Below are 15,884 nucleotides of genomic sequence, written 5' to 3' on the forward strand. Positions count from 1 at the left end.
AGTGGTCATCATCATCATCACTTGGGACATATTGGTGACGCTAAAAGCAAGAAAGGAGTTCGCGGAAAACCCGAGGAGGGAAGGGAGTGGAGTGGGGGATTGGGAATTGGATCCAGCGGATGACGCGCCTGGCGGTCTGGTCGGAATCGCAGTGAGCCTCCAATGAATCCAAAACGATCAATGAAGTCCCTCTCGTGGCTTTCGATTGTCGCCGGCAATTCCGATGGCCAAGTTTTGTTTTTTTTTTCTGGTTTGTTTCTTTTTTTTCTGCCCGTTGTGTAGTTGCTGTTTTCCTTCGGACGTTTTGGCATTTGCGGCATGGCGCTAATTAACAACTGCCGGTGTGCTTTTTAGCCACTTGAGCTGAAGAGCTAAAGAGCTGGAGAGCTGGGACAATTGTTTGGCTGATGATAAACATTTTTATTGATTTGTGATGATTGCCGCCGACAGGGAGGGCAACAGCAGGTGCAGAGATATATACGTATGCGGAGCTATATTGGATCGGTCGGTGCCTTTTTGCCGCTGCAATTTATTAAATGCGATTTATTCGCAATTGCTTCCCAGAAGCAGGAGGTGCTGCAAGATTAGACCTACGATCCGCATCCAGTTTGGAGCGTTCCGGGAAAACAGAAGCGTCATATAAACACACACAGACACACAGATACAGAAGTGAATTTATAAGATGGGTAATTGCCACCGGTCTTGCAGATAGAGATCACCCAACCGAGATGCCAATTTGTCGTCGTCTGGCGAAACTGAAAACGAAAAGGGGCTCCGGGTTACGGGTTATATACGGGTTATATACGTACGGGTTACCCTGTTGCGCACCTTTTTTATGGCCGTTACGTGTCGCGCTTGCCGAAATCAACCAGAAAACCAGAAACGAAATATTCGCCATAAAAATTCGGACTTGGAGGAGCCCTCGAGGAGGTGGAACCTCGCACATGTTCAGTCGTTCAGTCGTCGTTTGTTCGTCAGCTTCCATAAAAACGGGGAATAAAAGACACGCTTCTTATCAGATTTTCCCCCCTTCTAAGTAAAGACATAAAATACGCAGCGCTTTGGTTTCAACTTCTGTGTTTGTTTTATTTACTAAATATTCGTTCTTGCTTTCTTTTCCTTTTCGGTTTTTATATGCTACACATTAAAAATGTCTTGGTGCTTATATGCGATGTACACTCATATGTAATTGCTTAATCGTTTTATAGTTACATGGTTAGTTATTGTTGGATCGTGTAATACAGTTTATGTTATAAATACTGAATCGAAGGCAAGGCCCTATAACATACACACCTACAGTAGGTAAATCATAAATCATAATTGAGGATAAATAGCGGAGTCGAATCTTTGAAAAACTATCACACACAAATGCTTTCCTTTAACTTTTTCTCAAGACTTTCTACGAGTACACTAGGCGTATGTGTAATATTGATTATGTTCTGACAATTACTTATTATTAGGATTTATGCAAAGTTATGTAACTATACGTACTATATGTGGTTAATACTAAACTGTTCCAGTTGCTTCGTGTTAAAAGTGGCAAGATGCATTAGTTTTTGGGGCAGAAACTTTTGGTCTGGTGTGTCCCAAAATGTTTATAAAAATAAATATGTAAAACGTTGGAATTTGAATTTAAAAGCAAGTTTGGAAACAGTCTTTTAAATATTAAGATAAGTTCTAGAAGAGTTTCCCAACTGTTGTTTAATTTTCTAGTAATTTTTTAGGCGCTGCTGGTGGACCTTTCCATTTGCGACCCAATCTCAGCTGGACGTGTCTCATGTGGCATCTGCTCCACTTCGATGTACTCCTCTTCCTCTGGAGGATTCTCGGGCTCATCCTCTCCAGCATTCGATTCAACCGTATCAGTTTCGTAGAGTTCCTGCTTGACAATCGTGGGACTTCTCACCGGGCTCTGGCTGGGTGAACTTTTCCGAATGGAGGGCACCTCCACTTTGGACACAGGAGCACGCACTTGGGGTCGCTGCTCGTGGCTCCTTTGGTGGTGCTCCAACTCGGCGCGGAAGTAGAACTTGTCCGGGCAAATACTGCAATCGTAGGGACGAGAGTGAGCTCCATGCTCGCCCATGTGGTTGAGCAATCCTCCAGGAGCGGTGAAAACCGCGGAGCAAATGTAGCAATTGAAGCCACGCTGTTCGGTGCCAGCGAAAGTGTGTTCCACCAGGTGTTCCTGCAGCTTTTGGGCATGTGGCAGGATCATCTTGCACAGATTGCAGCGGTTCTCCACGAAGGAGGAGGGAGTCTGCGACTGCAGAGATGCCGAAGGTGGTTCAGTGGGCTTGCCACGCTTTCCATTCAGATTGTGTTTGCGGCAGCACTTGTCGCACAGTTTGGCAGGACCTTCGGTGGCATCGGGCAGAGGTTCCAGGCACAGAGCACAAACTGGTTCCTGGAGACTCCCACCACTCGACGAGGACTTCGTGTGGAACTTGGCATGCAGACTTAGCTCGAATTCCGAGTGCAACGTTTGGCGGCAACAGATGCATGCCAGTGGCAGGGAGGCACCATCGCTTCCATGTTCGGAGAGGTGAGCTCGGAAGGCGGCCACATCCTCCAGCGGCTGGCCGCAGTGGGAGCACTTGCCCGACTGGCCCACCTTCGAGTGCTGCAGCTTGTGCTCCGCCAGGATGGCCGGGGAGGGGAAGACCTCGTCGCAGATGAGGCACTTGTGCTTGCCCGTCGAGTTGTGGCAGCTCTTCATGTGCTGCTCCAGTTCGGCGCGGGACTTGAAGTTGCCCGCACAGTAGGCGCACCGCAAACTCACTCCGGTCTTCAAGTTGTGAGCCAGCTTGCGATGCGAGTGGAGTTCCGCCTCGCTGCGCAAATCCTGTCGCTCGCACATTCCGCAACTGAAGGTGGCAGTTTGTGCACTTTGTGGGGGAGGAGCTGCGGTCTGGGGAGTCGAAACTGGTGGATTCCCCACTCCTTCGTTACCCGCAGGCGAAGTGGATTTGGCAGCATACATCTCCATCAAATACCGCTGACTGAGGCCATACATTAAAGCAGGATGTGGAGAGGTTTGTGCCTTCAATGCATTGGTGTCCACTTGCAGAGGACTGTAGAATTTGTTACTCGAGGGTGGAGCTCCTCCTGCTGCTCCCCCTCCTGCAGATCCTCCTCCTGATCCGGCTGAACCTCCAAACAATCCCTTGAACGCCACATTGTAGTCTATTATGCTGCTGTTGTTGTTGGTGGCCGCTGCTGCCGCCGCCGCCGCCGCCAAAGGAGGCAGTAAAGCATTCACATAGAGACTTCCCATATTGGGTGAGTTCGATTCCTTATCCTTTACCCCACCATGTTGACTCTGCATGTGACGATCCAGCAGGAACTCCACATGGAAGGTTTCCGGGCAGGAGGGACATCTAAACTGGCGAGCGTGGGCCGCCAAGTGGAAGTGCATCTCCAATTCCGAGGAGCAAACCGCTCGACAGAACATACACTGCAATGGATTGCTGGGCGCACTAGAAGTGGCGCCCAACGCGGGATGTCCGCCCAGCTGGTGACGTGTCTTGACATGCACATGGAACTCGGCGTCCGAGCGGAAGAGCTCCAAGCAGGCGCTGCAGCGGAGGAGCTTTGTCTCCTGACTGTGAGCACAGGCCAAGTGGAGCTGCATGGCCATTCGACTCTCACAGAGTTCCGAGCACAGCGAACACTTCAGAAGGGTTAGAACGTGATCCGAAAGGAGATGTTGCTGCAGATCCTCGGACTTGGCGAAGCTCTTGCCGCAACTCGAACTGCAGTTGAACTCGGAACCCGTGATGAGGAAGTGACCCACCACATGGCGCTCGAACTCCGATTGCTCCGGCAAACTCAGCCCGCAATGGGGACACACCAACTGCATTCCCTCGGCAATGTGACTCTTCAGATGATTCCTGAAGCTCTCGAAGTCCGGAAGTCCAGCATTGCACTGATTGCAGAAGAAGACACCCGGTGGCGCAGATGGTGGTGCTAGTTGGGTTTGACTTGGTGGATTCGGGGTCAAAGGTCTCCGCTTGTTGCTGCTCAGATCCGTGGGCAGATCCTCTTCCGCCTGCCGCGATTCCCTCTCAGGACTTCCCAGATCCTGTTTAATCTTCGGCAAATCCAATGCCAATCTCGGACTGAAAGTTCCCGCGGTGGCCAAACGATTGAAGTGCTCGTAGTAAGAATTCGGGCTGCTCAACCTGTCCATGTGGGTGCTCCTCATGTGCTGGAAAAGTCCGGCGATGTTGCCGAACTTCATGGTGCAGTACTCACAGCTCAGCTGGAAGGTTTCCCCCTCCTGACCAGGAGCACTCTTCCCAGTTGGCTGCTGTTCGTGGACACTCTGCAGATGGGCGTTCAGTTGCTCCAGACTGCTGAACTCGGTGACCTTGGGGCAGTAGCTGCATCTCAGCATCGGAGTGGGCGTGGCAGTTGTGGTGGTGGTGCCACCCAAGTTGCCACTCCTCGATCTCTTGGGGAAATCCAATCTACTGGGACTGCTGTCCGAAGCCAAAGCCAAGGCATATCGCCTCTTTTGGAGACTGCCATTGCTGGAAACCGAAGCCGAGGCAGATCCTGTGGATCGAGGACTGTAGTTGAGGGCATTGGGGTTGCCACCAGCTGCCAAGATAGCGGCATTCTTCTTGTGCTTCTGCATGTGGGAGGTCAACGCCGCAGCGGTATTGTAACCCCTGTTGCACATGCTGCATTGAAAGGGTTTCTGGATGTCATGGGTTTTCATGTGGATCTTCAAGTGGTCACTAAAAAGAGATACAACAAAATACCAGATTTGCTAATTAGTTAAAGAGTTTTATATATTTTTTTAAAGCCTATAACTTACCTCCTTGAGAAGGCTGCCTCGCAATGCGGACACTTGTAGTTCCGCTCGTTGGTGTGCAACTTCTTGTGGCGATCGCGGGATCGCTTGTGCTTGAAGAGCTTCGAGCAGTACTCGCACTTGAAAGGCAGGTGTTCAGCGTGGCTCTGCAAAGGAAAAGACACACACGAAATTATGGAAAAGCCCATTAGCAAAGGAAAAGATAATCCGAGCAATTAGCCTAGCTATTTGAAATTCTTAGAAGAGCACCAGACAAGGCAGCGTCAACCACTGTCTGCTGTCTAAACCAGTTAAGAGTTGCGATGACAACGATGACGAACACGACGACGACGACGGCTCCTGGCTTGAATTTATAGATGCGTCAATCTGAATCTGAATCTGCATACCGACTGACTTGGACTCGGACTCGGACTGAAAGCCCCGACGAGTAGGTGTTTCACTTGCGACTCGTGGCTTGTGGACAAAATTCATCTAAATGCGCGACGCCGCTCACTTTTTTTTCCCTTCTTCTGCTGGTTTTTTTTTTCTGCGGTAGAAAGGGGCAGGTGCTGGGGTTTGGGGGCTTGGGGGTTTGGGGACTTGGGTCTTAAACTACACCCGCAACCGGTTTACTTTTTGGGTTCTTTTGAGCGGCAGCCGACTTTGAACTTTGAGAGCGACAGCAGCAGCGCAAAAAAAAATTAGCCCATTTGTATGCAGCCCCCCAGTTTGGAGTGCCTTAAAATTGCACAATATATGATGAGTTAGCCGGGTTAGTCGCATCGCATCCAGAGAGCGATGGCATAAACCCCTCGTGTTGGTTATGGTTTTTTAAACTGTCGCTCCAATCATCATCGCCATCAGCATATCCCATCAACCAAAGCATCGGCGACTCGGCGAATGCCGAATTCGGAATTCTGAATTCTGAGTTCTGAGTTCTGAATTCCGGAACGTACGATCTCATCCATCCAGGCGCTAGGATCAAAGTCGCGGTGCTACATGTTAGACCCTGGTCCCCGATAGGGATCGCTATCTTGTCGGTAGTCCTAAACAGCAGTTGCAATTGGGTTAACAAGTTGCTGATGTCATGGGCGGTGTTGGCGGCTCAGAAAGCATTTAAGCCGAATTAGAATTGTGGCGACGTTGGAATCGAGGGGTGTGTGGGTGAAAAGCGGCCGACTCAAAAGGCTTCAAGCTCTTTGATTTTGGTTATGAGATTGCCGAATGAGCATTAGACAAATGATATAACACTTTATATTTTAAATAATGCTCTTGATTCTTAATGATTTATAATTAATGCACTTGATTTTTAGTTAAATTAAAAGACATTTAACTTTTGAAAATTATTGAATTTTTCTTTGAAGCATCATCTTATTTGAATGTATTATTGCAATATTTTTTAAACTAAGTACCCTTAAATAAAATTACACCGCAATCTTTTTGAAGCCCTATCGCCTTTATCACTTTCGATTTCAATTAGCAAATAGAGATCCCATTTTAGCTCCTTTTATTAGAGGAAAATCAATGGAACCACCGCAGATTGTCAGTCAAATTTCAGCCTTGACGCCCTGAGTGCCTAAAGGTGTTCTAAGCATTTAGAAGCCTGTCACCTCAAAGGGTGAATGTCAATCAGGAAGAGCCACCCAGCTCCCAAAATAGCATAAGCGCCTTACGAAATTGCCAAGGTGGTAATTAAGAGCCACCTACTAATGGCAGAGCCACCCACCCTTCAGCTGAAGTTCCTGTGAACTTTGAACCCTTTTTTGGGAAAGGACACTCACCTGCACGTGATGCTTCAAGTAGCCGAGTCGCGGAAATGTCTTCTCGCAGAACTGACACTGATAGGAGCCGTCGCCGCGACTTTTAATCCCCTCCCCTGTCAGCTTATCAAACTTGGAGCCCGCTCCTGCGGATCCCGCACCTGCGGCGGCTCCCATCTTGGTTTCCTTATTGATTTTGCGCAGCTTGTTGGCTATTTTCAGCGCCTGCTGGTGGTGGTAGTGGTGGTGGTGGTGGTGGTGGAAGTGGGGCAAGCGCTTCGGCTTGGGCAACTCCTCGCCCTCGGCGCCTCCATTGGCTTTGCCCTCGGAAGGATGGTGATCCTCCTGGCCAGCCGGATTGGGAGCTCCTGGCAGATGGTGGGAGTTCGGAGTCATGGTGCCGTCAGAAATACTTGGTGAATAACTGGACGAGGTGTGGGTGCTGTACATATCTGAAAAGAGGTATTAAAAAGAATTTACTTAATACCTATAATCATGAAATGATATCTGTATTGCACAATAGTTAAGTAATTATTTTAAGAACTTGATCATTATTATAGTTTTAAGTATAATTTTCTGAGAATCATTTCAAGCTTATAAAACTCTACAAATAATCCCTTGAGAGATTGACCCTATAAAATAACCATAATTAGGAAATACGCTTATTTACCAAACCTACTTGGCAAACAAATGTGTAAGCAATGTAATTTCTATCTTGGGAGGCTGTTTGCTTTTTTTATGAGCGTGGATTCCGTCTCATAGAGTGGGAGGCAGCATCCTGATTAGCGGCGCTTTGGCGACCGGGACAGGAAATCAACGTCGGCTATCAAATGCTGGACAGGGAATTAATTCAATTAGCCGGTCAACATTTGGTGTTGACCAGACGACACCCCATCTTAGTGGACTGGGAAAACACAAAACACAAAAAAAAAAAAGAAAAACTGTAAGCGAGTCTCATGCAAACTAATTGCGCTTTGTTCTTGCTGTCGTTTTAATTACAGGCCCCAGAATCCGAATCCATGAGGGTCACTTGATTCCCCCTTCTGGATTCCGGATTGTGGCATCTATCACCACGCGCCAAGTGCCGATGTTCACTTTCCCGTTTTCGACAACTTTTAATTAAGCCCAATTGCGCATGATCTCCGCGACAGTATCTCTTTGGATAATGGATAATGCTCTGGGTCGGGGGATCGCGGCTTGTCATGCTTTGTTTTACCCCGATCGCTTGAACTGTGCTCCCGTCTAGGTTCTACTCCACTCTACTCTCCTCTACTAATTGGGAAACATCAAGCCGATGCATCAGCCCACTTGACTCATTCACTCGTCTTGATCTTCGGGGTTAAAGAAAGTTGGGAGAGATTTCAACCCATTCGGATTCGGATTTGATTGAAATGTTGGTTGTCTTCAAGAGGAATGTCAAGTGGCAAAGAGGTTGAACTGATTGGAGAAGATGGATGGAGATTCTTTAGGATTTATGGTGCCAGTTGGAGTGCAAAATGATCCGAGAATATTATCTGAGAATTTTTATTTTACCAACAATTTTTAAGAACGTAGTTTATAATTGTATGTCCTAAATATTATCATTTTTGAATAGTTGGTATTTTATTATTTAATTTCCAAGACATGAACATTTGAATGCCGTCGGCATATGAACTTTTTTTTTTAATTTCAGTGACGACTTTATATCAATTAATCACTTGAATCATCAAAGTTAAAGAACATAAAATTACTTCATAATTTTTTAAGGAATTGATGACAATTTCATAAAAGTGCACTCCCAATTGATCACTGATCCTTTTCCCCTTAAAATCTTTTCAACAATCCCTGTAATTTACCGTTGCTGGTTATCTCCTTGGTGGCCTGGATCTTCTCAATTAAATTCTCCAAACGCGAACTGGGACCGCGATATAACATCTTTAGGGCCATCATGTCATGGCATATTCCTGTCTTTCCTTCGGTTTAACTAATTAATTACTTTAGATTCAACTAAATGCGATTTAAGAGGCACTTTTGCTGCACTTCCTCAACGAACATTAAGCACTGTTAGTTTAGGCCCTTGTTGCACCAAAGGATCATTATAATTCCGGGGATTTATGGGTTGGTTTGTGTTGTTCTTAAAGCGCGAGGCGCGAGACGAAGGACGTCCAATTGCCGCGAGCACCAAAAAGTTACTAAAATCAGAGCCGCAATGCCAAAGGCCGAGAGCCAAAGAGCCCAGAAGAGAGAGAGAAGAAGGAGAAGGAGAGGGCGACAACTAGGCGAACTGGTTTTTTCGCCTTTCCGCGTGTGTGTGTGTGCGTGCCTTTTGGGATTCTCAGCCAGCAAATGAGAAGCAGCACACAGCAAGGCGTAATTTAAATGGCGCCCCCACCCCACCCCCACTAATACACACACACTCGCGCGCGAGAGTGAGAAAGCTTCGTGTGTATATAAGCACCACACACTGATATCCCGAAGTAAAAGCCGAAGAAGTTGCGTTCGTGGGCGAGAGCGAGATGGTGCCACAAAGTGCGAGCGAGATAATCGTATCTGGCTTGGTGTTGGTGCCCCCAGCACCACATAAACGCTATATACACAAGCACACACCAATACACAGGGGCTGGCAAAAGGCGGAGCATGGGATCCAATGGGTTAACGCAGCCAAAAGGGACCCCAAATGGGTAAAAGGAGCGGGACTGCGTGCGGAAGAGGGACAGCAAATGCGTTTTATATTTTATTTATGTGCACATAAAAATGTAATTTACCCAAAACGTCAGGTGATGATGTGATATTTCACTACTTTTTGCTCGCTTTTTCACTTTTTGTCATGGGGTTTTTTACTTTGGCGAGGTTTGACTTTGACGGGGGAATTAACTTTTTAGGTTAATTAGAAGCTATGTGGATTGAAAAGTTGCCCAAAGCTATTGATTTAAAATGCATGCGTGTAATTGAAAATTAGTATGTTTAAATTGCTTTAAATTCATGAGCAGATTAAAATAAAAACATTGACAACTAATTTAAAGAAGAGTATTCTAAAATACTAATTAAAAAAACAAAATTTTTAATCCAATGAGTAATGATTAAATTTAATCAAAACAAATCTCAGCGCATTAAACTTTCCAAGGGGTTTTAAACCCCTTGAACATAATCAGTTATATAATTCCAGTTTTGATTAAGTTGAACTTTATTTGAAGTAAGATAGTGGGACCTGTTATAAAAAATATTAATGCAGCTTACCGGACCACTGATAGGCCGTTCCAAATGTTCCTAAACTGCCACTTTCGCTTTCAACAAATGACTCTTCATGACATTATGTTCATTGATCAAAATGCAGAGACTCATCCAAGTATCATATCAAATCTCAAACATTTATTAGAACAAATTGTGGTAAACTTTACATATTTTCATATAAATCAAGGCTGGCAGACCGTCAACACTCCGTGTAAGTGTCAATTTCCTTCCGCTCCTCATATGAGTATATGAACATGACCGCAAATAAACACAACAAAAGAAAACCGAAAAGGTAAAAAGTTAAATTGACGCCAAAAACGAAAAAAAAGAAAGCAAAATGGCAAAAACACGTTTAAGCCATTAGCGGTGGACCCGTCAATGTGGCAGGCAAATTGTTGCGAAAAACAACCATGACGCATGAGGATATAACAGGACATCGGTTGGCCAGGACGAGGACTGCACAATGCAGTCACTAAAAGCCAAATTAATTATGCATGCAACGGCGGGAGTGACAGCGTTGGTAGCAGCAAAAACGGCAGGAAAATCCGGCAAATAAGAGCTCGGTTTGTGCGAACTGTCAACAGCAGAAGTTCACTTAAAGAAACACTCGCATAAACCCAAATAATAAAATCCTTAATATGCTACTTTTTTTCTACAATTTAAGATAATAAATGTGTTCTAACACATACTTTAATATAACCATTCGTGAAATAATTACAAGCTGTGGAATTATATTTTAAGACCCCATTTTTAAGGTGTAACTTCTATAGAAACTCTGGACTTTTCACCTGCTTCCCATTATTTTAACTTGACTCTACCGTCACTTGCCGTAAAACTATCAAAGCAATTAAAAATCACTTTTCACTATTTTGGCCCCATCCACGCTCTTAGTTCTTCTTTTTCCCTCGCATACTTTGTTTTTTATTTAAGTTTTCTTTTTTGGTATCGTTTTCCTTAACTGCCATTGGTTGCCGATTATGTTGGCCAATCGCAGCGCTCTCTGCCGGCGCATGCGTCGCTGTTACCGATTTTGCAATAACAAAAACAGTGGGACATTCAGTACATGAACGGTATATGTAGAAAGAGATGGCTATCGATGGAGCTGTCGATTCGGGTTTTAACAGTTAGCACTCGATTTGCTAATTGACTCGCGTTGTTGTTGCTGTCGTCGCCGAGTTTGTTGTTTGAGTCTTTGGTTTGAGGTTGGGAAAGACTTTGAGGTTTGCACACCATAGTTTGGATTTCGATATAAAGTGACGTTAGTATTTGAAGCTTTGATAGGGATATTTTTAAACATAGGATCTAATTTATTTTAAAAGTTTTTGCCTTAAACAGAGAAAATCCTCTTAAAAATTATTGTTGTATGATTCTGATCTAACTCTAAAAAACCATTGAAGTGAACTCTCCGTTCGGAAAATGTACAATCACCTGTCAATTCAACAAAGTTTGACTTTATATTTACCACTCTCTTAACTGCTACCCCTTTTCAAACATGATTGTCCCATTATAGCGGTGTTCAATTACAAATACCTCCAATTAACCTAATAACCGACACCAAAAAGCTTTAACCTTTGACCTCCCTCAAACGAAACTCTGTCGCAAGTCAAAATAAGGAAAAACCCACAAAACGAATTTATCAACGGCAATCCGAAGATCAAATTGCAATTAAAGTTAATTCTCGCTTCTTACATATTTAATGACAGAACAGGAAGAAACTTCTTCCGTCCAACAACAATTTTCCTAATTGTAACAAGAAATCCGGATTTCCATTTTAAATTCTAATTGCTCTTAGATGTTTTTTTTTTCCCATTTTCCGTTTGGCCGTTGAAAAATCAACTTTCGGCTGAAAAATGTTAAAAGTTCCCATTCCGCTCGACATTGAGCCACTTTAGTCCTCCATCTCCGGTGTTAATTACGTTTGAGTGACAGTTTTGTGACAGGACGAGGATAAGTGGGGAGGATTGTTGGGCTTACTGGCTGGTTGGGTGGTTGGGTGGTTGGGTGGTTGGGCGGTGGGTGAAAGGGTGTCGGCACAGGTAAATTGTGTCGCCCAGCCTTGTGCTCCTCGATCCTTTTCCTGTGCATTTTTAATGCGCGGCTAATGCGAAGTCAGTCCAAACTTTTCACCGAGATTTTCAGTTGGTCAGCTGCGGCTGCAGGACCTCATGTGTCACTCGTTGTCCTTGATAAGTGTTTACGTGTGTGTATGTGTGTTTGTGTGGTGCGCTGACAGGCAAAGGGTTTCGCCAGCGCCCTCATGCATAATAGATAAATTATAAAAATATACGCCCTGTTTGGGAGTTGGGTAGGTGGAAAAGGAGAGACCTGTCAGCGTGTCATCCATTGTCCTGCCGGCAGCCTAAGTGTCCTTTTGTTTCAGCGCATTTTAAATTAGCCATTTCCCCGGAAAAAGTCACTCAAATTGTCACTTTGATGTCCTGTCAGTTTCCCAAAACCCCTGAACCCGAAAAAGTACTGAATTGGTCCTAAGTCCGTAGTCCGATTTCCGAGGTCCGAGGCCCATGTGTCTCCACAGGTTTCCATCTTTCCGTGATCTCATTCCGGCGCTAACGGCACAATTAATCAGACGCTTGAGGACACTTTTAATTACAGCCACAATCATTTGGTGGTCAAGACCAGGCCCAAAAAAAAGGTTTACTCCTGTCAAAGGATAATTTTTTAATGAATGTTGACATTGTTTGTGGACTCCTGTACTCGTGGGTAAAATTCAACTTGCTGATGATTGATATTTTGAATTTTAACGGGTAAAGCAATATATGATATACTAGAGGTCCTGTGTCCGCTTCGCTGGTCAACACAATTTAACAACATAAAAGTCAATGTTGCAACATTTTTTAAATATATGGAAGTATAGAAAGATGGTGATTTAACACTTTTCCAGTTTGACTTTTCCACTTGCGCAGCACAATCCAGCCGTTTCTCTTTTAAACATTAACGCACTGCAATATCGGTATATAGTCGCCATTGGTCCAATATCTAAATTTTCATTATCACTGTAGTTCGCAGTGGGGTCATATTGGAATGCCAAGCGATTGAATGATGCTAATGATCTCCATGTGCTCATTTGTCTTTCTTCGCTTAAGTTTTGTGAATATACTGGCTGCTGGCTTGGATGTCTGCGGCCAATGTTTGCACGTCGTCCTCTAAGCATTTTGCACTATGGACAGAGTGGTGAATTTATCCTCAAATGCACGATCCACATAATTTTCACAGTTCAACTTAAATTGAATAAAAATTCTTTTTTTTTTCACAATTTCACAGTGAACACAAAAATTGAGTTAAAATGCTATGGGAGCGTGTTTGTCAGTTTGATGAGGTAGCAACTCACTTTATATGCGACAATATTGCAATTTTCTTACGGATCCCTAATTTTTTCAAAATAAATTATAGCCTATTTAACTATACGATAATATAGCTTTCTATCGGTGAAAGATTTTTTTAAATCGGACCAGTAGTTCCGGAGCCTATTCCCTGCAAACAAACAAACAAACAAACAAACAAACAAACAAACAAACAAACAAACAAACAAACAAACAAATTTTACCTCTTTATAATATTAGTATAGATTATATAATACAGGAAAAAATCCTATAAAATTATTTAACCTTTCACCTTTTCCCCTTACTGGTGGTCACTTTAGACTTTTTAGCTTATTTTCCTAGGGAACCCCACTGCGTGACCCTCCACCGCATTAGGGACAACTCTTAGACATATTTACCAAACAAACAATTATCCCCTCAATCTGATTTCGATGATGAGCCTTCTCTCTCCCTGAAATACTGTCAAGTCACTCCCGCTCAATGGGCCATAATGATGATCCTTTCGAGTTGCATCACGGACATATCTCGATCTCCATCCATCCTCCGCGTTGCTCAATGAAAAATGAAGTCTCTGAATGGAGGGGACTCGTCTCAATTGCGATCGAAGAGGCGCTGACACAAATCAATCAGACTGTTAGCAGGTAAAAGCGAGGGATCAGTCTGGTCTGGAGTTAGGTATCTTGATCGGTTGTCAAGGGGTAATGATGGACCTGGCGACGTGTCGAGGGCGTCCTGCGGTGGCTAAATCCGCATTTGAAAAGGGTTTCTCAAATCGATTTCGATGACGCTCGGCGCTCAGGTCCAACCAACGGACCATAATTGACTTTCGCACCTGTTTCCCTCAAAAAACCATTCAACCGCAGAAACTTGGCCTAAAAATGGGGGGATTGTGGGGCAAGCAGTTGCTGTGGTGGCACGTGCTACCAGTTTTGTGGCTTTCAGCCACTGGGAGCCACAGAACAATGCCCCACAGCTGGAAATACTAAACGGTCTTTGACCATCCAACCATCGCACGCGTGCCAGTTGCCATAAATTCGGTTGGGTTTCGAAGACAAAGTCCAGAAAATTGAAATGCATTGCGGAGTCAGCAGTCAGCGGATCAAAGGGAAGTGGGTAAGCGAAGTCCAGAAACCAGATTAACATGTCCGATTGCCACATCCGAGGGCTTTTGTAGTAACTCCGATTCCACTCGGAAGACGGAAACTAGAACTTCACGGCGATTCGAGTGCCACGATAACGCGGCTCACTCGGAATTGGGTTTACGACACTTTTTTCTCTGCTTCCCAGCGGCTGCTTTTTGTTTAGCCCCGCTGATGGAGATAATAATCATAAAATAATTTTATTGCAGAGGCAGTTTGTGGCTCACTTTTGGCATTTAACTAATAACTTGGGCAGTTGGGGGAGTGCTAAAAGAAGCTGAGGGTGAGGACAGCTGGGTTGCTCCAGATGGAGGTCACAAGCGATGAATTATGAATGGAATATGTCAAAGGAGTCAGGCGAGCAGGGTTAAGAGGAAATATTTGAGGACCTCACTGGGTTTGTCCTGCATAAAATATAGTTTACAAAGGCACTACGTGATAAGAAATGAGTTGGAATATATAAAATAATCCAATCTGTAAATTAAAGAACCTTTCAACTTATACTAATTTTAAATCTATTAAAGCTTGATAGCCCTAACTGCTAATTGGATCGCTAACTCCTAACACATTATTATCCAAGAGGACTTTTAAATCCCCAGACAGAAAAATGGGGTGGCCAAAAGAGCGCAAGATTTATAAGCATGTTACCTGCTTAGTCTGCTGGCCCATAACCATATGTCTAAATTAAATCCTTTCAGATCGAATAACCAGAGCAGAGACCATTTCGCATGTGAAACATCTCAGCGCGTATTTCATTTAAATTACCCCAAATTTATCCCCGAAAAACGAGACGAATATTCAGAGAATGGGGAGTGTGTGTATGGTGGAGCAGGGAGGAAAGCCGGAAGCTGAAAGGGTTCCCCTGGGATTTTGGGACGCGGAATTGCGCCTTGGAGTCGCATAAGGACGAGGAGCAACCCAGAACTATGCACATGGGAGCCACCAAAAAGGAAAAGAAGGACATGGAAAGGCGAAGGCGGCCAAAGGAGCTGTGTGGGTGGAAAAAATGCGATATACTCGAGCGTTCCGCTGCTTTTATTTTTGCATCGTAAAACGAAATGAAAACGTCTTTCGCGGAAAGTTTGCTTTTCCAAAGCGGTCGACACCTCTCGCAGGATGGCTCCGAAAAAACTTGGCGAAAGGCGAACGAACGAACCGCCAGAAGGCACATAAATCATCCAGGGCAACGAAAGGTGGCAACTTGGGCGTGTCATAACTTCGGAGCCAGATGCCCAGTTGGCCATGGCCCGCGGGATCGAAAACAATGAGGATGGAGCCGGAGCCGGGGCCGGAGCGAAAGTTGGCGGAAAAATTGCCAAGAGTCCTGGCCAATGCGCCTATGGGGGGGCGAATGTCCTGCAACTGACACTGCAGTCCGAACTGCAGGACCAACTTTTTCGCCCGACTTCCGCTTGTTTAGCCGCGATGTCAGGGCGGTTTTACACCTGAGATTGCGATTACTTTGTCTGGACAGCCAGCGAAGCCAAGCCAAGTTGGGTAAAAGTTTTCTGAAATCCTTATAGGTACTCTCTAGTCGGTGAAGGGATTTTGTGGCAGGATTTGGGGGTTAGCTTAAGGTGAAGTGTGTTGGAAATAAACTATTAATAAACTGAGATGTATTAAAAACTATTAC

At 44.8% G+C, this 15,884-nt stretch overlaps 1 protein-coding gene across 2 annotated transcripts in view; it reads right to left on the reverse strand.

The window, feature by feature from the left end:
- Positions 1 to 1,060: 1,060 nt before the first annotated feature.
- The window catches only part of LOC108086771 (zinc finger protein 423 homolog), a 36,668-nt gene continuing 21,844 nt past the window's right edge, over positions 1,061 to 15,884 (reverse strand). Inside the window, exons 1-4 of one of the 2 annotated variants that reach the window (XM_017183817.2) lie at positions 8,397 to 8,709; positions 6,583 to 7,013; positions 4,826 to 4,968; positions 1,061 to 4,745 (exon numbers count right to left, since the gene is read on the reverse strand). In XM_017183817.2, coding sequence (XP_017039306.1) covers positions 1,721 to 4,745; positions 4,826 to 4,968; positions 6,583 to 7,013; positions 8,397 to 8,490 — 3,693 coding nt within the window. In that variant the 5' untranslated portion in view covers positions 8,491 to 8,709 and the 3' untranslated portion in view covers positions 1,061 to 1,720. Of the gene's footprint in view, positions 4,746 to 4,825; positions 4,969 to 6,582; positions 7,014 to 8,396; positions 8,710 to 15,884 lie in introns of those variants that run through there. The other variant, XM_043208259.1, reaches the window with a different exon arrangement.

Source organism: Drosophila ficusphila, unplaced genomic scaffold (assembly GCF_018152265.1).
Source record: "Drosophila ficusphila isolate 14025-0441.05 unplaced genomic scaffold, ASM1815226v1 contig_414, whole genome shotgun sequence".
Classification (NCBI taxonomy): Eukaryota; Metazoa; Arthropoda; class Insecta; order Diptera; family Drosophilidae; genus Drosophila; species Drosophila ficusphila.